Genomic DNA, 22,798 nt, shown 5'->3' with positions numbered 1-22,798 from the left:
GCTTTTGGCTCTATTGAAAATTTGTCACCAGGAAAAATCCATGCAAAGTGCTACTTAATAAAGGGCTCTCCAGGATGATCACCTTTATTGAATAGCACTTTGCATGGATATTCACACCCAGCTTTGGGCATGAGAATTTACGCCTACTGAAACCTGGCATAAATGCTTTTCCGCAAGATGGTGTAGATCTCTGTTCTATAACACTGCGCCTAAATCTTTTGAAGGCCTCTGATTCACCAATGCTCCTCCCATGGCCATGCTTCCTTTTGTGTGGTACATTATTGAATTTAGGTGTCCACTGTTATAGAACAGCGTGCAGCCAGGTCTGCATGTAAATCATAATTAATGCCAATCATTGGATCTCATTAACTAATTATTGTGAGTGCAGATCTGAGATCCGCACCCAAATCTGGATGACCTTGATAGAATCCAGTGAAAAGTTTCAACCCCTGCAGATCTGCTCTCTCTCTCTCTCTCTCTCTCTCTCTCTCTCAGACTCTACTGTTTAGCAAAATCTGTGCCTAGGCAAGCCTTCCTGCCTGTCACAATACTACCGGAGAATTCCCTTCTGTCTTTGACTGCAGCACTCTGTGGCTTCCTCCCAGGGTAATTCTACCTTCTCTCCTGCCTCAGGGAAACTTGCCTAATGTAATATGGGCCCTTTTCTTTCCTCCTGCCTATTGAAAATATACCCTAATTCATTCTAGGGCTCCTTTTCCTCCCTGGGGAGCCTGCCTTACAAGGAGCACTTCTATCTGCTGAGCTGTAGCTTTTACTGGTACGAGCCACACCCTTCCCTCTGGTTGCCATGGAACTGAGGGATTTCCCAGTTGCCCTGATTGGAGAGGGAGTTACAGCTCTCAGACTTCCCTGACCCCATGGGTGCAATTCCTAACTTTTCTTCTACTACTTATAAAGGTAAGTATGTGAGTTGTCCTTTTTTGTGATGTATTTGTCCACTGTTCTTGAAAGTGAGACGGGTGAACTTTTTCTTCCAGGCTTGTCTTACCCACTTGCTCCCTGTCTTTTTTAAGGATCTGACTTCCTGGTTCTTTACCTATGACCCAGGGAGCTGATAGTGTCTCTCTGTCACACTGTGGACAGATAGACCAGGGCCGCCATCAGAAATTTATGGGCCCCTTACTGAGCAATCCTATTGGGCCCCCCACGCACCCCTTCCCCCCCCCCCCGACACCCCCCCTTCTTCCATGGGCCGAATACACACATACTTTTCTGCTAATGCTCCACCTAAGCCAGTCCCGTAAAATCTTCTCACGTCCATTGGGTGATTTGGCATAGAGGAGATATTCATAAAAAGAACGTCCGTTAAGATCTTTATTTATAGACTGTGCCATTTGCTTTAAATCATCTTCCATAATTAATCCAAATTGCACAATTCTTTCTCTGTCTTTGTTCTGAATGGCATCTGGCCACATTGCTGGATCCTTCCAGTCAACAAATTTATGAGCAGGCGCGGAGAACGCATTTTTAAACAAATGTAGTTTATCCTTGTACTCCTTATGTAATTTTAATCATCTATGGATATGTTTGTATGTTTATTGTTCAAATGGTTTTATTTATTTCCCCAAATTTATTTTTGTTATACGCATTGAAAATATTTGATATTGCGTTTAAATCAAAATCTCAATAAACTTGAAACTTGAAACGAGTGCCCGTGAGATTGTGTGAGGGTTAAATACTCAAAACTTAGAAGAATAACAATTTACTTAAAGTTTTTGCTACGCCAGCTTTCTGGTATCTTTACATACAGTGGCGTACGTAGCATATGTAACACCCGGGGCCCATCATTTTTTGGCACCCCCCCCCATCTGTAAGAAAAGCATTATTTTTAGTAACAAACCACACGTCACACATGAGTACCTAGGAAAAGGCAGCATCTTACATATTGCAGTGAGCAATACATCAATACACCCATTGTAAAACTAAACAAGCCAGACCAGCATAGATCAATCCTACACCGTCAATCCTAACAGAAAACCATGTCTTTCGAACACAGAGAACACAGAAAACACCTTCGCCTAGTAAGTATGGAATATGTCATCACAAACTAACCCCTCACTCTTTTACAAAACTGTAGTGTGGATTTTAGCCACAGTGGTAACAGCCCTGACACTCATAGAATTCTGAGCATCAGAGCTGCTACCACCAGGGCTGGTGCTAAAAAACGCTCCACAGTTTTGTAAAAGGGGGGATAAAATAGAAATACACAGTTTCAACGCTTTAGCTCAGAGGTGCCCAAACTTTTTGAGCTTGTGAGCTACTTTAAAATGACCAAGTCAAAATGATCTACCAAAAATAAAATTAAAAAACACAAAGCACACTATACGCTGAGAAAATGTTAATTATCATTCCTATTCTGGGTTTTTTTCAAAGAGGTCAAGGCAGATGACTCTATGCATTGTCACCTCAGTAACAACCATACAAAAATAGACAAATATACCCTCCATCCTTTTTATTAAACCACAATAGCAGTTTTTAGCGCTGCTCTTGATGCTCATAGGCTCCCTGCGCTAAAACCCACTATTGTGGTTTAGTAAAAGGGGACCATATTGTAAAATATAGGCAGCAGATATAAATTCAGAACTGTGCATAGTAAGTGAAGGGAAGTTTTCATCTCTGGGAATTTACCCAGTTAACTATTAAGTTATTTGGGCAAATTCCTTTGAAAACTGTGGTAATACTGCCTACACTTTGCTAAATTTAAAATAAAATCATTTTTCCTACCTTGTCTGGTGATTTCTGGTTGCACTTTCTTCTTCTGACTGTGCATCCAATCTTTCTGGTTGCACTTTCTTCTTCTGACTGTGCATCCAATCTTTCTGGTTGCACTTTCTTCTTCTGACTGTGCATCCAATCTTTCTTCCCTTCTATCAGCCTGTATGCTTTCTCTCCTCCACACCTCATTCCCTCCCCCAACTTTTTCTTCCTCTCTCCCTGACCTTTCTTTCCTTTTGTTTCCCTGCCTGCCCCCTTTCTTTCTTTCTCCCTGCCGTTCCCCAAGCCACTGCCACTGCCGCTGCCGCTGCCATCGGGGAACAGGACCCACCAATGGATAACAGGCCCCAAAGCCGACGCCGACGCATGCTCTCCCTGCTTCGGGCCGATCAGTCTTCCTTTCCCCGACGTCAATTCTGCCATCGAGAGGAAGTTCCGCCCAGCCAGGCAGCGATTGGCTGGCCCGAACTTCCTCTCCGACTGCAGAATTGACGTCGGGGAGAGGAAGACTAATCGGCCCGATAGATTAGATCGCCAAGACAAAGTGAGTCCTGGGTGATCGACTCACTTTGCCTTGGTGAGCTACTGGCGCCCCTGCCTTAGAACACTGCCTAGGACCCTGGGGGAGGCCGGGCCCCCTGTCAGCTCCGGGCCCCTGAATGCAGGACTGGTAGTACTGCCCTGATGGCGGCCCTGAGATAGACAGACAGAGATGGTGGCTCCTCAAAAGGTGCTATTACTTGGGCAAAATGTGCTTTAAATGGTCCAACTGCTGGTGTAGTTATATTCTTCAATTGAGAACCAGTTAGTCTGTCATTCACTTCATCAAATTTCAAGAAACCCCGGTGCCTCTTTAGTCACTGTGCCCAGAATGTGAAAGAATTCCCAGGCTTTTAGATACAGTTCTGGGAATTCAGTCTCATTGAATGTGACAAGATGCCAATCACTCATGCAACCTACAACCTAAGAGGTTCATAATTGAAATGAAATACTTCTAAAAATCTGCCTAAATCAGCACTTGGATGACCTAAAAGACAGGTTGTCCAAGTGTTGATAATCAAAACGGGTTTTAGACGTATCTAGAAGCAGCTTAGGCCTTTTGACTGCCACTGTGCACCCAGAGCGAAAAGGGGTGTTTTTTGAGGAGTGGTTAGGGCAGGAGGTGTGCGGGATGTGTGCTGACCAAACTTAGTTGTCCTGCAGCGATAATCGAAAGTTTGACGAGACTGCCTAGATGGAACTTATATGTTGTGACTTAGGCGATTTAAAAACAGGTCTAAGTGCCCAGAAAGTATCCAAAGTGACCAGACCACTGCAGGGACAAAGTACAGACCCCCATACGCTCCCCCGGTGATCATTGACCCCCTCCACACCACCATAAAATTGGAATAAAAATGTACATATATGCCTCCAGAACGTCAGCACCTGGCACAGGAAAGCCTAGTAGAGCTGGGGCTACTGAGCCATAGAGAGAAGGACCCAGGCCCATAAGCCACTCTAACCACTGTATTCATGGTGGAACATGTGCACCCACCAAAACCCTACTGAACTGCCATTTAGGTGACACCTGCAGCCATAAGGGCTATTGGGGTGATAGACAGGTGGGTATAATAGGTTTTGGAGGGCTCACCATGACCTGCAAGGGAGTTGTGGTGAGATGATTATGTGGCACCCTTTTTGTGAAGTTCACAGCAGTGCCCTGTAAGGTGCCCCTCTGTTCTGTTGCCATGTCTATATGGCCAGTCCATCACTTTGCTGACCCCTCCCACATCCAAAAGGTCTTTTTCTAGGTGTTTTGGACTTGGAGGATTTTTTGGATGAGAAAGCGGTATAAAAATAGATGACTTGGCAGTCTGGACGATCAATGGCTGGACGTATAATTAGACGATTCTCAAAAAAAAAATGTACATATTTTTCGAGAATGGACTTTAGACGCTGCCGACTTTGGGTGACTAGTGCTTTAGAGTCAAAATGGACTTAGACCTTTTTTTTTTATTATTATGCCGCTCCACGTGTTCAGCATTGTTCAAAATTGTAGATGTTTAGATTGGTCAAGGGGCTGGAGGAGTTGCCGTACAGTGAGAGATTGGAGAAACTGGGCCTCTTCTCCCCTGAAAAGAGGAGACTGAGAGGGAACATGATCGAAACATTCAAAATACTGAAGGGAATAGACTTAGCAGATAAAGACAGATTGTTCATCCTCTCCAAGGTAGGGAGAACGAGAGGGCACTCTCTAAAGTTGAAAAGGGATAGATTCCGTACAAACATAAGGAAGTTCTTCTTCACCCAGAAAGTGGTAGAAAACTGGAACGCTCTTCCAGAGTCTGTTATAGGGGAAAACACCCTCCATAGATTCGAGACAAAGTTGGACAAGTTCCTGCTAAACTGAAACGTATGCAGGTGAGGCTGGACTCATTTAGAGCACTGGTCTTTGACCTGGGGGCCACCGCGTGAGCGGACTGCTGGGCACGATGGACCACTGGTCTGACCCAGCAGCGGCAATTATTATGTTCTTATGTTGTAATTTACCCATGTTTTTTAATCCCTTCATGCAGTTTTTGTGGAAATGCTTTGCCATCTTGAATATTGCGTTGATGAGTGCACATTGCACTGATATTCACATCGTAGTTGTTTGACTCTCTTATTGCCGCTGTTTCACCTTTCAGACTCCTGATGCAGGCATTTTAGGTGAAATACAGGCCTGTGTTGAGTCAACAAGAACCAGTAAAACTGTTTTTTAGTCATCTCCACTGTTTTTCTGTTGTTTGCTGTGGAATGTTTGTTCCTTTGTTTTTGGATCCTGACCAGTTGGATCCACAATCATGGATATAAAACAAACAGAAGTAGGCCATAGACACATTCAAAAGAGGTTTTTTTTTATTCTGTTACTCCAGAAGGACCCAGAAGAAATCACTTTCGGCCTCTTTTTCAAAGCTGCGTTAGTGGCTGCGCTGCACTAACGGCCCCAAAGCCCATAGAGATTTAAAGGGCTTCGGGGCTGTTGCCGCGCAGCAGCCACTAGCGTGGCTTTGTAAAAGAAGCCATTTGTTTCTCTTCCAATTCTATATGGTTATGTTTGCAAAGACAGAGTGGTTTTTAGCTTCTGTGATCCAACCAGGGCAGGATTAATTCTTCGAGGGCCCCTAGGCACACAAGTACACTGGGCCCCCCTGGGCCTGAACCACCCATACCCCGCCCACGCCCCGCCCACACCCCATTCCCATTTATCTGTTTTCTTATTTACTTTTTTATTTCCACTTATATTTCTTTTTTTAAATTCAAAACAAACAAAGATTAGCATACCAGTGCACAGTTTTTCTTCTATGCAACCCCCAAACATCTCTGAACAAATCCCCCTTCCTTCCCTTCCCACCTACTTACCCAGGACATTAACTCTGAACCCTTTCAATATGTATATATAAGCGTTCAAATATAATGTAAAGCAGTAATATTATCTGAAATATAAGTCTATATTAATAACCAAATTTACATTGCCTAACTGCCTCACTCTACATCAGGGGTGTCAAACTCAATCAACATAAGGGGCCAAAATCTGAAAAAAAAGGCTAAGTCGCAGGTCAAATTTTTAATTAAGATACTTAGGGGTCCTTTTATTAAGGTACGTTAACTGCTTTTGCACACGCTAAATGTGCACCTTAATAAAAGGACCCCTAAGTGACTAAAGCTTAGTCTTAGCAGACAGATAGGGTTACAACATCTCCAACCCCACACCGGCTCTGTGGTGTAAACAAAATAAATATTGTAATCACAAAACAGAAAATAAAATTATTTTTTCTACCTTTTGTTGATCCCAGGCTCTGGTTGTCTTCTGATAACTCGCTTGCCAGGGTGTCCTGCCCATTTGTCGTTTTCTTCTTTCTCCGTGCTAACCAGTCATCTTCCATCTCTGTCCTCCCCTTCCGATTCCCTTCCCTCCCTCAGAGGTCTGGCATCTTTCCTTTTTTCATGTCCATATCTGCAGCTTCGGCAATGGACCTCACCATCCCCAGATCCACCATCTGTCCTTCTCTCAACTACCCTTTCATCCAGCATCTCTCCCTCCTTCCCCACCACCCCAGGGTCCATCATCTCTCCGTTTCTCTTCCCATCTACCCTGTCCTATGCCACTTCTAGAAACTGTATGCCTCCCCCTTCCATCTTTCCCTTCACCCCCACTGGTCTGGCATCCATCTTCTTCCATTCCTTCCTCCAATGATCTGGCATCTCTCTCCTCTCCTCTCCTCTTCTTCCCTTTCCTCTCCCACACCCACACCCCCATGGTCTGGCATTTTACTCCCTTCTCTCTCTTCCCCCCCACTTCCATCAACATCTGCCCTCTTTCGTTCCCTCCAGCCTAAATCCATCCAGTATCCTTCCTCCTTGTTTTCCCCCTTTCCCTGCACTCCAATTCCATCAACATTAGCTCCTTTTCTTTCCCTCCAACCTAAATCCTTCCAGTATCCTTTCCCTTTGTTTTCCCCCTTTCCCTACACACCAATTCCATCAGCATATGCCCCCTTTTTCTCCCTCCACCACCCTTTCCACACAGCAACGGCAACGCGCCCCCTCCCCCATGGCAACGGCCTCCCCACTTCCCTCCATGGCAACGAGCCCCTAACCGATGAAAACAACAACACCGTCCCCCCAGCAATGGGCCCCCACCCGACAACAACAATGCCGGCCCTCCCCTCAACATCGATTGATGGCAATGCAGCCAATGAAGCTCGAAGAAGATCCCGTGATGACTGCGTCTGCCGGTCCATCCCCCTCCGACGTCACTTACTTCTTCCAGCAGATGCAGTCATCGCAAGGTCTTCTTCGAGCTTCATTGGCTGCATTACTATCGGTCGATGCTGAGGGGGAGGGCCGGCGTTGTTGTCGTCAGGTGGGGGCCCATTGCTGGGGGGGCAGCATTGTTGTCATTGGGTGGGGGCCAGTTGAAGTGGAGGGAAGGGGGGGCCCTTTGCTATCTGGTATGTCATCCTTCAGCAGGCCCCCCTGACTATTTTGGGCTCTAGGCATGTGCCTAGTTGGCCTATTGGGTAATCCGGCCCTGGATCCAACAAGCAAAATTTCCTTTCTATCAATCACAAGGGCAAAAAGATAACTTCTTTTTAATTCTTTGGAGCTAATTTTTATAAAGCATTTTCCATGGTTTCATGTAGAATATAGCTTATTATAAAATTTTGTTGAAGAATACATGTCTTCAGATGCATGTGCAGAGAACAGTAGAGATGTTTTTACAAAGCCTGCTTGTCGATATTTCTGGGATGGAACAGGTACAGAATTGTGATATGTGTGTTTTTGTGTGTGTACACATCTTCACAATTTGGCACCTGTCTCAAGAACAGATATAACTTTGTATGAGAGCATTTGTGTGTTACTGAAGTTATCCCTTAAAACCTGTTTTATAAAGGCACATGCATGTCTATGCTGCCTTTGTAAAGTACTCATATACCACATTCAGTACCCAAAAACAATAATCCAAGCTTTTATTTAGCTTATATGAAACCTTTAGAAGTGGTTTCTTAGGGCCTGGTTCTGTATAGGATGCCTGCATTAGAAGCCACTAACTAACCATGCCTACTTGGCGCTTAGGCTCCAGTAGGCACTGGGATTTGAAGATGCCAACGAGAAAGGACTTGAAATTGCAAACAACAAGGGCGGGTGTGTTCTGTGTAAAGAGGAATGGCTTCCACAATATATACGGCGACAGGGGAATTTGAAAACATTTAAAAGATTGCTAAAACACCTGTTTTGCAAAATGAAATATGGTTGAAGAATGAGGGACTACATTTGTGGCTATGAGAATTCATGTTATGAACATCGCTGTTTATCGCTGTATGTTTTTATATTGTGTTTTTGTATGGTTTTTACATCTGTAATGACATTTATTATGTGTGTTGATTTGTATTTCGCTTGCTATAAGGCAAATAATAAATAAACACACAATATAATACAGTAGGCACCGATGGGGGCCTCGGTGAAAACGCCTACCATGAGGTGGTAGATGCCTACTGAGTTAGGCACCTGCTGGTTAATTAATCATCTTTTAATGGTGCCTTCAATGAACAGCGCCAATTAAGCCAACTAAAACGTGTAAGGTTGATGTTTAAATAGGCAGGCACCACCAATGCCCCTCCTGTGGCTACATCCCTATTTGAGTTGGGCACTAAGATTTGCTTGTGAATCTGTGTAGAATGTCACTCAGCAAGATGCGCGTGCAAATCTAAACTTTTGAAAATTAACGCCAATAATTGATTGTTAGTACTCTAACACTCAGCCTATTTAACCCCCTTTTAAAATGTCGCGCAGCTGAGTATCACATGGCAAAGGCTTCAATGCCCAGTCAATTCCTATGGGCGCCAGAGTATTTACTGTACCAACCTGTGCTGTTGGCTTTAGTAAAAGGATCCGTTAGTTACACGCTCATCTCAGGATAGCATGAAGAAATTTGCACACCATGTATAGAATCTGAGGGTTAACGCGCAGTAACTACCTCCATATTAACTGCAAGACCCAATCCCAACCTGTTCTACAGTATTTACTGTGCCATTCAGTGTCAGTTGTTAATATGGACATTCTCACTTGTTAATTGCTCAAGAACCATGCAAACTGTTAACATTGCACTCATAGTGCTGATTGTTTAATACAAAATTTATTCTGTCTTTAAACAGGGTAGTCTTATATGAATGTTGCCCTGGATACATGAAAATCAATGGCATGCAAGGATGTCCAGCAGGTACAAAACTATTCGCAACATTATTTTTCTATAAGAAGCATTATTACAGTATTTCTTAGCCACCTTTTGTGCAAAACAAATATAACTTTCAGTGGATAAAACAACCAAATTATTGATTCCTGAGGCAGATGCCTCTGAGCCAAAACGTAAATCTGCATTCAGTCTAATGATTAAAATATACTTCTTTTACCCTTGTTCTAGAATTGGATTGGTCTTCCTCTACTTCAGGGGTGTCAAAGTCCCTTCTCGAGGGCCGCAATCCAATCAGGTTTTCAGGATTTCCCCAATGAATATGCATGAGATCTATTAGCATACAATGAAAGCAGTGCATGCAAATAGATCTCATGCATTTTCATTGGGAAAATCCAGAAATCCCGACTGGATTGCGGCCCTTGAGGAGGGACTTTGACACCCCTGCTCTACTTTGTCCACTAATTGTTATGTTTTACATAAATAAATATAACTAACATTAATCAGGAAGAAACATAATAAGAATAGAGACTGAGGAAGAGGCTAGTGAAACAATTAACTTCCTAAGGGGGTAATTCTATAAGAAGCTGTCTCTTTTCAAGGGCTAACAATGCACTTAAATGTCTGTATACATATAAGTAATCATGTAAGCATGTAAATGACCTCATAGAAATACTGACAAGCAAAAAAGGACAAGCCAATGGCATAGTAATGGAGTTCCGTCCCGGGCGCCATCTTGGTGACGGCGCATGTAACCCATCCTCCTCTCCGTCCCCCTGCTCCTTCCCCACCCAACCCCCACTGCCACGCCTGCTTGCTGCATCCCTTCCCCCATACCTCTGCAACACTCACCAGGAGCGAGCAGCAACTCCCAACCTGCTGTTGCGCCAGCATCGGCTCTTCCTCTGACATCACTTCCTGGACCTGCACCTAGGAAGTGATATGAGAGGAAGAGCCATCGCTGGCGCGACAACAGCTTGGGGGGTTGCTGCTCGTACCTGGAATGTTAAAGAGGAATGAGGAAAGGGAAGTGGCACGCACGAAAGGAGGGGGTAGGGAAGGGGTGTGTGGAGGTGGGGGAAGGTGGGAGAGGGCGCCACCAGCCCGGGTGTCAAGACCATGGGAGACAGGGAGAAGATGGTGAACAGAGACGGAGGGGAAGGGGAGAAAGATGGACAACATGTTTTTAGATGGATGGAATAGGGGAGAAGAAAGAGAAAGGAGATGGTATACATGGATGGGGAGGGGGGTGGATGGGAAGGGAAGGGCAAAGTGAGTGAGTAAATGGTGCACATGAATAGATATGAAGGGAAGTGAAGACATGGGAAAAGTAGATAGATTTGAGAAGAAAGCAGAAAATGGAAGAAAGTTGAATGTTAAAAGTTAATGCCAAAGATTGATGTAGTCTTATTCCAAACCAGACAAGGGGAAATCCAAATAAATGCAGGGATAAATAGAAACAACGTCACTAAAAATAACAACCCCACATAGATTCTGAATCACATTTGCTTGAATGGCATAGATCTTATAGCAGGTAATAAATACTTCATGTGCTCATAGAATGCTAGTTCACAAGGTGCCAAGCAGTAAAAAGAAAAAATCTTCTACCCGTGGTGCAAAATAGTAGTCTAATCATGGCACCTACTATTGCCATAAGGTGCTTTTAGATACTTTCCACAAGAATTTCTGCCCTGAACCTACTAGACACTAGGAATGGAGAAAATTGGCCCAGGAGGAATAAGGGAGGTTGGAGGGTGCTTTATGGTTATGGTTTATGGTTCATTAATCTTGTTATACCGCTCGCTCATTTCACTGGTCCAAGCTGTTTATAGAATACAATAAAAGTAAAATTAAATTAAATTATATATCTATATTTATATCTATATCTATATATAAGAACTCTATTATTAGATAGGATAGACGTGGCCCAAATAAACAGTAAACACACTAAGGGCTCCTTTTACAAAGGTGCGTTAGGGCCTTAACGCGCGGAATAGCACGCGCTAAATTGCCACGCACGCTAGCCGTTACCGCTAGCTAGCTAGCATGCACTAATCTTGTGCGTGCGCTAAAAATGCTAGCGCACCTTAGTAAAAGGAGCACCAAGATAAATCTAACCATAGAAACAACAAACATACCAAAAAGCATTCACTCCTAAATAAAATCATTAAAATACCCTTGAGGTTTTAAAATTTCACCAGACTACTGACTGAAGACCTAGAACATTTGGAATACGTGAGTAATATTGGATTGATTTAAATCTTGCTCGATTGCTTTTGTAAAGAAAACTATCTTTAGCATCATTTTGAAAGACTTTAAATTTGCCTCTAATCTCAACTCTCGTGGCAAATGGTTCCATAAATTTGGAACTGCATAATAGAATGCTTTATTTCGAGTAGGCTCCCACCTAGCTCTGTAAGCAGAAGGTATTGCCATTCTATTATCTTGAATAGATATCAAGGTTCTTAGTGGCGAGTAAGGAATCAAATACTTGGCTATACTTGTGGGTATCTTTGGGGTAAGAGTAAAGCATTTGAAGGTGAAGGGAAAGGGGCAAATAATGCACATTATGGCAGGAACAACCTTGGTATCTATACCCCTAAAGGTCTGATTTTCAAAATCCCTCTGCGTAATCAACTAGCCCTTTCATCCCCCTATTTTTTTTTGGGGGGATGGGGGTAAAAGAACCAGTGCTGTTAACCAGTACTTTTACCTATTGAGGTAGAGGGCAAATTTCATTCTCCTATTTTGCCTAAATAACACTGGTCAACCCCCCAAAAGTTTTTCTTTGCTACTGAGAACTTTAAAAGTGTTCTTAGTTAATTTAACGATGCTGATTTCAGATCTGTAATTGAAATTCAGCTAGTACATCAGGCATCTGAGATACACGTTACTGATTTTTTAGACAGTTTGCCATATTGGCACAATATTGCAAGTATGAACTGTGTCCCACCAAACTTGTGTTAAGGAGTTTACTCTGAAAACAAACATGAAGATAATAAGGAGACATGTTTGGAGCATATATTTACGCCGCTCTCAACTCACACAAAAGTGATGTCAGCATGTTCAGAAATGTTTGCGACTCTTGCTTTTACGCTTGTACTGTACATTTGTCTCTCTTTGCATGAACCAACAAGTTTCAAGTTTATTTAAAATTTCTTATACCGCCCAATCGAGCCTTCTAGGCGGTGTACAAAAACACCAAAACAATGTGCCAAATAAAATACAATTTAAACAGAAACAGACCAGGGGAAATGACAATTTTTAAAGACATTGACGAACGGGAACAAAAGGAAAGAAGGGTTGGAACTAGAATTGATAGAGAGAAAGAGAACACACAAGGGAAAGAATTACAAAGGGAGGGGGAACAGAAGGTAAAATTTAATTTAATTTAATTCTTATATACCGCTAATAACCATGAGGTTTCTAAGCGGTTTACAAAAATGAATGCATTAAAAAATACAATAAATAAAAATAAATAAGATAGGTACTTGGAAATTCCCTAACTGTCCTAAAGGCTCACAATCTAACTAAAGTACCTGAAGAGACAATTTATGAAAAATAAAGATAAAATATAAAGACAGGGATAGAGATAGAGATAGAAATGAGTATTCCACCAAGTAATGAATAAATAAATTTAAAGATAGAATTAAAAATAAATAAGTAAAATAAATAAAAAATAGAGATAAAAAATAAGTATCAAGAGAAATAAAAAATATATATTTAAAGTATTCTCCCCTGCTGGTTCGGGGGAGCGGTGTAACTGTGATCAGATGCCCTGCTGGAGAGGGGCTCCCGATACTGCTGCTGGTCTCGGTGAGCCGTTGGCACCGCTTCTTTTAAAGTGTTCGCCCCTGCTGGATCGGGGGAGGGGTGTAACTGTGACCAGGTGCCCTGCTGGAGAGGGGCTCCCGATACTGCTGCTGGTTTCGGTGAGCCATTAGCACCGCTTCTTTTGAAAGTGTTCTCCCCTGCTAGATCTAAGTCGTCCTTAAAAAGACAGTTTATGTTACAAAAGCATCATACTAGGATTGAACTTTCCCTGATATCTGCTTTCTATCAACTTGATATCTTGATGAAATCTTTCCCCATGCTCATCGCTGACATCACCAAGATTGGGTGGGAAGAAATCGAGGTGAGAATGTAAGAAGTGCATTTTAAGTGACATTCTGGCACCCATTAGCTGCTATGCTGTCAGCAGGTTCTCCACAAACTCAGCACAATTCTCTGATCTGTGATTACCAAGAAAATTCTGAACAACCAGCATGAGTGCTTCCCATGCTGCTGATTCAGCTGAGTTCAGCTTCTGTTTGAACGCATCATCAAGGATCAGTGTATGGATTTCGGGTCCAACAAAAAACACCTTCTTTGATTATGGCTTCACTTTTCTCGAAACCAAACGCACTTCTTAGGTGCTGAAATGCATCACCATTTCTGTCCATCGCCTTGACAAAATTTTTCAGCAGACCCAGTTTTATGTGAAGTGCTGGAAGATAGGCTGTCTCACGATGTACTAAAGGCAGGTGCTTCACATTGTATCTGCCAGGTATGGATTCATCTCAGTTTGGCCATTGTTTCTGCCTATAGTGGTTGGCATCATCATGACTGTTCCAAAGACACAAGAAGCACATGTATTTGATATACACTAGTTGCAGACCCAGGAGCAGGGCACTGAGATCAACACAGAGGTTCTACTGGTGATCTGCATAGCATGTTAGTTTTAAAAGTGTCTCCATCGACTCGTATGCTTCCTTCAACCCAACTGCATGAGCAACAGGAACGGTTTCCATTGTGTAAAAGTACCGCTTTAAGGCTTGCTTTTCTTGAATCAATGAATAGTCTCCATTCATCAGAAACATTCATATCCCAGTTCACGCATGAGACCATTAATATCAGTACAGAATCAAATGTTTCCTTCCATTTGGTAAAAGGAAGCCAGGATGGTGTGACGATCATGGGAAAAAGATATTTTGGTGTCCTACCTTAAAAGATTCCATTGCTTCAGCCTTGAACCCAACAATTCTGATTTCTCCTTTGACAGTGATAAGTCTCTAACCAGATCATTACGATCTTTTTGAGTTAGCAGTTGAGATTGGTTTTCATTCACTTCAGGTTCATATGACTCCTCCACAGCAGTAGAGGCACATTCTTCATCGGAATTTTCAGCACATTGTTCTGCAGATGTGGACGGAGAAATTGGAACTGGATTCTTTGAGTCATGAGGAACGGGTTTAATTGCTGATGGGCAATCAGGATGCACAATTTTTGATTTATTCTTCTTTGTGAACCAAGCAATTTTTGTCATGCAAAAATAACAGTCTGAGTGATGATTTGTTGGTTCACGCCACACCATGGGTACAGCGAAAGGCATCTTCTTCTGTTTCCCATTCAGCCACTGTGTTAATCCAAATAGCAGAAGACAGCACACATGAGGTGCCCATGCTTTATCTTGGTCACCAACTTCACAGCCAAAATAATGCTTGTATGCACATTGAAGTCTGCTGGACAGCTTCTTTCACTGATCTTGTGCAGTAAATTGTCCAGAAATGATCAGGATGGTTAACACAACCTCGTCTGTTCATAATAATTATAATATCTTAGACAAAAGCAGACAAAATATAAAAATTCACAGGTAGAAAAAGCAGCACAATCACTTTTTAGTATAACTTTCAAATTACCGGTATAGTGTTTCCCCAGTCATTCGCGGTCAGCGGTTCGTGGTCCCAGTCATTCACGGTATTTTCCGACCGCAATTGCCGACCAGAAGAAGACAGCTGGAGAGGCAGGAGAGAGCAGCCGGAGCACCAGTGAGTGAAGGAAATCACTCGCTGTATGCTCCGACCGCCTCTTCCTGCACTAAAGTTGAGCCTTACCAATCAGGAGCTGCTTTGACACGCAGCTCCTGATTGGTAAGGCCCGACTTTAGTGCAGGAAGAGGCGGTCAGAGCATACAGCGAGTGATTTCCTTCACTTGCCGGCGCTCCAGTAGCTCTCTCCTGCCTCTCCTGCTGCCCTCTCCGGTCTCCCCCACGAAAAACCATATTTGTGGTTTTTCAAGATTTGCGGAGGTTCCTGGAACGTAACCCCCATGAATTTCGGGGGAGTACTTTACATGTGATCGATGAGCTGTCCTGAAATGCAATATTGTGTTACAGAAAAAGTAAAATAATGACACTTCACAGTAGCGTTATTGACATAAAATGATATAAACCCAAACTGACGCATAACTTAAAAACAGGATGTAATAGATGAAAACTGTTTTCAGATTTAGAATGAGCATGTGGCCCTTGTTAAGGTTCAGGTGACAGAACTCCAGTAGCAAAATGCTTGTTGGCCAATGTAATTGGTTAATTAACCAAGCACAATGTCCTTGAAAATTGCCCTTCCCAGTAATTCACTGTCATTGATGGTATCAGTTTGTACAAACAGCACAATTTGTTGATTATGCTCGATTAAATCATAATATGGTTAGATTTGATTGAGTTTAAAAGATGGGTGAAGTGCCTGCATTAAGAGATCCATCGTTTGAATAATATCGTCATTTTTTCTTTTTCATTTCCAGTTGCTCCTATCGATAATATTTATGGCACCTTGGGGATTGTGGGAGCCACCGTGACGCAAGACTATTCTGACAAGTCAGATCTGAGGAAAGAGATCGAAGGAGCAGGCTCCTTTACTTTCTTTGCACCAAGCAATGAGGCCTGGGACTTGTTAGACGCTGTAAATATTGATTTTAAATCTAATTTTTTAAACACAAAGGTAGACAGCAGAAAGTGTTTAATCCAATCCAGTCTTTAGTTTTATATACCGATTCATCCCTACAAGAGGACTCGACTCGGTTTACAAAATATTAGCAAAATATATAAGGAATTGGACAGATCTTTAACTTCTATAGTCATTAGTTTGAAGCCGGGGAGTCAGTCAGAAAAGTAAGTTTTCAGTACTTTCCGGAAAATTGGTAAATGAGAGAGACAGTGAATGAGAAACAGGATCATACTGTAAAGTAGAAAAATGTTAAATTCTTACAGTAGAGCAGTTTACAAACTGTTTTCCTCAACACAATGGAGCCAATACCTAGACTTTGGAACTCAGCCGGCCCGACTCCTGGTATAGGCGGTCAGTCAGGATATTCATGGCCGAGCCGTTTCCAGTGACTGTCATTGAATATCCAGGTGGTTTGGGCCAGTTTCTATTTAACCAGCCAAGCTGTTGTTCAGCACTGGCTTGTTAGATTTAAACCAGTGAAAGATATTCCAGCTATTTTGGCAGCTAATTTGACCTCCAAACTTAGCCAGAGATGCACAATTATTGACATTAATTTATCTCTTATTAAAATTTGTGCATATGGCTGCATGCTGTTCTATAAGGCAAGGCGCTTAACTCCCTTGTCGCGTATCTCAAAAGGGAGTGTGGCCATGGGTGTGTCAGGGGTGTTCCAACCGTGCCTAACTTGAGTGCCAACATTTACATCAAGTTTCAGCGGGCATAAGTTTGGCACAGGAAATGCGCTAACCTCCAAATTCTATAAAAGCGCTAAAAATTGTGTGTGTGATTTTGGTCTCATACCTAAATTGCACACACAATTTATCCCCTGTTTTACTAAGGTGCGCTAAGCGTTTTAGCGCACGTTTAGCACGTGCTAAATCTACACACACTCTAACCGCTAACGCGTGCATAGACTAACATGCATGTGTTAGCGTTTAGCACATTGTTAGCGCGCTAAAAAGCATAGCGCACCTTAGGAAAAGGAGCTCTTAATTGAATAACAAGTTAATTAGCGCCAACTTATGGCATTTTAACAAGCAATTATTGGTGCTAATTAAAAATAATTACAAGTTATACATGTTCATGTAGGCACAAATCCAAAAGGGGGCGTGGAAATGGGCGGGTCAGGGCATTACTTTAAGTTACACACATACCCCCTCTTTAAAAATGTGCAGTGAAAGGTCTTATCCCCATTCCTGCGGTAAACCAGTTGCAAATGTCTCCATTCCTGAGGATTTACTGCGGTGACCACGGTTTACCATGGTAAATGGTCCCCGTGTCAATCTCTACTTAGTGGCACCAAAGCCACGCCCCATAAAAACACCCACTTGGCGTAAGGCGCCACTAAGTGCCATGCGAAAAGCTTCTATCTTTTATAGAATCGGATAGGCGCCTACTGCCCGATTAATTTTTTTTTTTTTTACCAATTATTGAGGTTATTAAGGGTATTCTGCCAATTAACCACCCGTTTTATAAAAGCGTTGCATGGTTTTTAGCACCAGCCGCGACGGTAACAGCTCCTACGCTCATAGGAATTTTATGCGCATTAGAGCTGTTACCACCTCCTGGGCAGATTCAATTTTTTTAGGAGGAATATAATAATAATAATTATTTATTGGAAATTTCTCCACATTGGCCATTCCCAGTACTTCTTTGAAAAACTTCCTTAAAAAAATTGAATCTGCCCAGGAGGTGGACCACCTGGCCACACCAGAGGTAAATTTGACTGAATTTCTGGAAGATACACAGGATATGATCCAGAGTCGATCCACCCTGGTGATAACATGCATGAGCGAGATGGATAAGATGTTATTAATGAAACTTTACTTTAAAAATAAGTTAATGAAATGATCTAGTTAGGATATTTCCGGATGTCTCTAGAACAACTCAACTGAGAAGGAAAGAATTTCTGAAATTGAAGGATAGAGTTTTGGCCCTAGAGGCATCTTTTTACCTGAAATTTCCTTGTAAATGTTTGATTAAGTTACAAGATACTGAGTATGTCTTTTGGGATCCTATACAACTACAACAATTTTTAGTTGCGAGAGAACAGAAATGAGTTTGTTTCATCTAGCTGAGAACAAGAGGAGAAACCAAATTAAAATTATATCCCTTTTAGTAAGGAATGATTCAAGGTTGTTTAGTATGAACCGAGAATTATAGTCCTTTAGTTTTCTTGAATTTATTTGATTAGAAATAGTAACATATTCTCCCCATTAATGTGGGCTTAAAAGGAATTATGTATGTATGATTTGATTATGTATTGTTTTGTGTGATTTTTCCTTTTTTCCTTTGGAATTATTGAATATTGTAATGCATTCAAAATTATAATTAAAAAAAAGAATTAAAAAAAAAAGAGCTGTTACCGCTGCAGCTGGCGCTAAAAACCATGCTACGCTTTTGTAAAAGGGGAGGTTAGTTAGGCGCCTAACTTTAGGCGCCCTATATAGAATCAACTCCTTAATAAATTTAAAAAAACAAACATGTACAGACTCACAAGTAAATAAATGATGGTAAAAATTGCATTTTGTTGATCCTTCTCCATGATATCAAGAAGCTGGAAAAAAACAGGATAGAGAGACAGTGAGAAGGAAAGATGCCAAAACTACCAGTTTCATTATCATCTATAGAAGGAAGTGTTTTTTGCTATGCAAAACTGGAAATTATGCATTTAAATCCTTCTAATAAATAGATATTCTTTTCCAGGAAATTCGTAGTGGCTTGCTGAGCAATGTAAACATTGAACTGTTGAATGCTCTTCACTATCATATGGTAAACAAGCGGATGATGACGAAGGATCTTAAAAATGGCATGGCAGTTAATTCCATGTATAACGATCTGAATCTACTGATCAACCACTATCCCAATGGGGTATGTTTCCTGCATGTATCAATCATGACTTCTATATGTTATGTTTTGTATCTGAATTACCAGCATTAATCTGCATTCATTTCCAGTGTAAACATTGGACATAATAAAATAGAATACGATATATTTCAGGGAAAATTGGATCATTCTTAACACTAACAATATACAGTTCATAAAGGATAACATGGCAATATGAAAAAAATGCAAAAAAAGTAGAATGAAATATGAATAACTTGAAGAAATCACTGTGATGAATATAGCTAATTTTTTTAATGATATAATATGGGTAATGTAGACTGTTCATCATAAGGCATATGGGGACAGACTTAAATATCTTTGGAGGAAAGGCGGGAGAGGGGAGATATGATAGAGACGTTTAAATATATAAGTGATGTAAATGTGCTTGAGTTGAGTCTCTTTCATTTGATAGTAAGCTCTGGAATGAGATGAAGTTAAGAGGTGATAATCTAAGGAGATACTTTTTTACAGAAAGGGTAGTAGATGTGTGGAACAGTCTCCTGAAAGAGGTGGTGGAGACAGAAACTGTGTCTTAATTCAAGAAGGTGTGGGATAGGCAAGTGGGATCTCTCGGAGAGAGAAAGAGATAATGGTTACTGCAGATGGGCAGACTGGATGGGCCATTTGGCCTTTATCTGTTTATCTTTATCATGTTTATATGTTTATCTTTATCATGTTTATATGTTTCTATATTTCACCACATTGTAAAATATTTAATCCTTTGTAGTTTATCATATAATACAAGTAAAATAATCTGAGAATCTATCAAGCATCACATATACACAGTTATGATATTCAGCTTGGCTTGCTCTAGGGAAACCAGTCGTACAAAATCAACATGGTTCTCTGTGTCTGTTGGCCCATGTGTTCCTCTTCAGCCACATCAGAAATATGGAAATATGGTATTTATTGCAGAAGCTCTATTCCTGTTTTTGGACATCTGAAAACCAGTATTTTAGATGTCCATATTGCATGGATGCCCACAATTTTATAAAGCTAGACTAAGGGAGGAGGCAAAAGATGGATATCCAAATTTGATTGCAGAAGGTGATGTCCATGTCCAAAAAAGGTGGGCATCTCTATTTAAGCCTGGTACTTGGAACGTCCAGGTTTTAGAAAGGTGCTCCATTGGAGGAAGTAAGGGAAGTCTCAGGAATTATTTTTCTGTACTTGGAGGGTTAATTAAAAAAAAGAAAAGAAAATTAGAACGAGCTACAGTGGGATTAAAACTTATTACTTCTGGATCTCTGCTCTGGTACTCAGCAGGCTGCTCTAACCATTAGGCTACTCCTCCACATTGAAGTAGAGAGGGTGAGAGACGCCCTGGGTGGTGGCACCCCTTCCCCACCCTCTTCCCTGCCCTCAACCCCACCCCTATCCACTCCTTCCCCACCCCCTCCTGGCACACGTGCACCCCTTCCCCCTGTACCTCTTTAACATTCCCGCTGTGAGCAGCATCACCAACTTGCTGCCCACGTCAGCTGTTGGTTCTTCCTCTGACAACGCATCCTAGGCACGGGTTCAGGAAGTGATGTCAAAGAAAGAGCCAACCCTGATGCGACAGCAGGTTTGGTTTGCTGTTTGTGCCAGGAATGTTAAAAAGTTACGGGGGAAGGCAAGGGACGCACGCGTGTGGCAGTGGGGGGGGGGGAATGGAGAGTAAGATGGGTGCCGGTGCCCCCACCAAGATAGCGCACGGGGCACCACTCCCTCCACATGGATGCTTGTTTGGTCATTTTATAATATTGGGCATTCCAATGCTGCCAGAAAGATGTTCATGTCTTTTCAGTATCCTGTTCATAGTTTGGAAATTTTAGTTTGTAAAATGGGTGTAGACAGCAATCAGCGTCTCTCCAGTAGTTCAACAAACACTCCTTTCTTGCTCTCCAATCTCCGACACAACCAAATTGCTAGTGGGTCAAAAGATAATTTGTCCCTCACCTTATTCACTGTTAAAGCAGGTCTAACTCTGGGCGTATTTTTGTTTCCCAAGCAAATCATTTTGTAATCTGTTAATTATTTATTTTATTTTAAAAATTTATATACTGTTTAAACCTAAACGGTATACATATCGTTACATACATAATTCAATAAAACAAATAAAATCAAACAAATATTAACATATAATCATCAGAAAATCACTTGAAGTGTCCATTCAAAGAACAACTGCAAAGATCAGTTCCTAGAAAAATGCATTAATGCGATATTTAATAGTTTTCTGTAATTACCCTTGTCGTGACATTTTTGGAATTGACTGACAAGTGAGTACCACAATTTGACCACCGCACAGCAAAAGGCCATTTTACTGGTCTCAGCATATTTTGGATTGGCGACAAAACCTACATCCCCTAATAACACCCATGTCAAGCCTCTGTCACACATACAGAACACCCACTTTGCAGACATCTTGATTTTGGCAACTGTGCGATGCTTTTTTCGGCGACTGTGTGATTCTATGTTTTGGGCATTTTACCAGCAGATCTTCATCTATCTCCCCATTATGTCATTTTTCTTTTTTGAAAATGAGCCTGATTTTCATAGTTTCATAGTTTATTAAAAATCTGATTAAATGCTAAACATAAAACTCAAAGCGTTGTACATTAAAATAACACTTAAAATTGAAGGAGAAAATCAAAAGACAGACAAGATCTAACAAGGATCAAACAAACACAACATAGGATCGGATAGAAAACAGGAGGAGAGGAGGGAGAACTACAATTTTTGAAGATAAAGAAATAAAAAAGGAGAAAACATGAGGAAAGGAAGGGAGAGATAAAAAGATAAGATATCAGAATGGTTAAATTACTCGTATGGGTCTGTGAAAAGGTAGCATTGTAAACTGCCTTTAAATTCATATATATATATATATATATATATCTCATATCATTATTTTTATTTTTTAAACATTGAAAAATGAAAAACTAATTTACTGTTTCTGATATTTTGTTATATATATATATATATATTAAGGCCATCTTTTACCAAGGTGCGCTATGCGTTTTAATGCACATTTAGCGCGCGCTAAATCAATACGTGCACTAACTGCTAACACGTCCATAGGATAACATGCACGTATTAGCGTTTAGTGTGTGTTTAGCGTGCACTAATATTTACTGTGCGCTAAAAAGCATAGCGCACCTTAGTAAAAGAGAGGGTAAGTGTCTGAGAAAGTATGCGATAATTTTATAGATCACATTATCAAACCTAATGGTTTTCTCATTTTTCTCCAACTTATTTTAATATATAGATTGTTACTGTCAACTGTGCCAGAATCATCCATGGGAATCAAATTGCGACAAACGGTGTTGTTCATGTCATAGACCGTGTTATTACAGGTGTTGGAAATACCATCCAAGATGTTATTGAATCTGAGGATGAGCTCTCATCTCTTAGCGTAAGTGAAAGAGAAATTAAAATGTCACTTTTTTTATGCTTGCTGTAAAAATGTACGCGTCTCTGGATTTTATAAGAATAATCAAACTAGGGCTCCTTTTACGAAAGTGCACTAGCGTTTTTAGCGCACGCACTGGATTAGCACGTGCTAGCCAAAAATCTACCGCCTGCTCAAGAGGAGGCGGTAGCGGCTAGCGTGCACGGCATTTTAGCGCATGCTATTCATCGCGTTAAGGCCCTAACAAGCCTTCGTAAAAGGAGCCCTAAGTCATTGAATAGTCCAAGCGAGAGCAACTCTCTGGAAGT

The 22,798-nt window shown here is 41.4% G+C and overlaps 1 protein-coding gene across 3 annotated transcripts in view; it reads left to right on the top strand.

Moving 5' to 3' along the window:
• Positions 1-22,798, top strand: part of POSTN (periostin) — a 137,849-nt gene that overhangs the window by 29,773 nt on the left and 85,278 nt on the right. For all 3 annotated transcript variants that reach the window (XM_033950367.1, XM_033950365.1, XM_033950366.1), the window contains exons 3-6: positions 9,414-9,478; positions 16,011-16,168; positions 18,920-19,084; positions 22,347-22,493. In XM_033950367.1, coding sequence (XP_033806258.1) covers positions 9,414-9,478; positions 16,011-16,168; positions 18,920-19,084; positions 22,347-22,493 — 535 coding nt within the window. The remainder of the gene's footprint in view (positions 1-9,413; positions 9,479-16,010; positions 16,169-18,919; positions 19,085-22,346; positions 22,494-22,798) is intronic.

Source organism: Geotrypetes seraphini, chromosome 6 (assembly GCF_902459505.1).
Source record: "Geotrypetes seraphini chromosome 6, aGeoSer1.1, whole genome shotgun sequence".
NCBI lineage: Eukaryota > Metazoa > Chordata > Amphibia > Gymnophiona > Dermophiidae > Geotrypetes > Geotrypetes seraphini.
The sequence above is the reverse complement of the archived record's forward strand: the minus strand, read 5'-3'. Positions and strand labels throughout refer to the sequence as shown.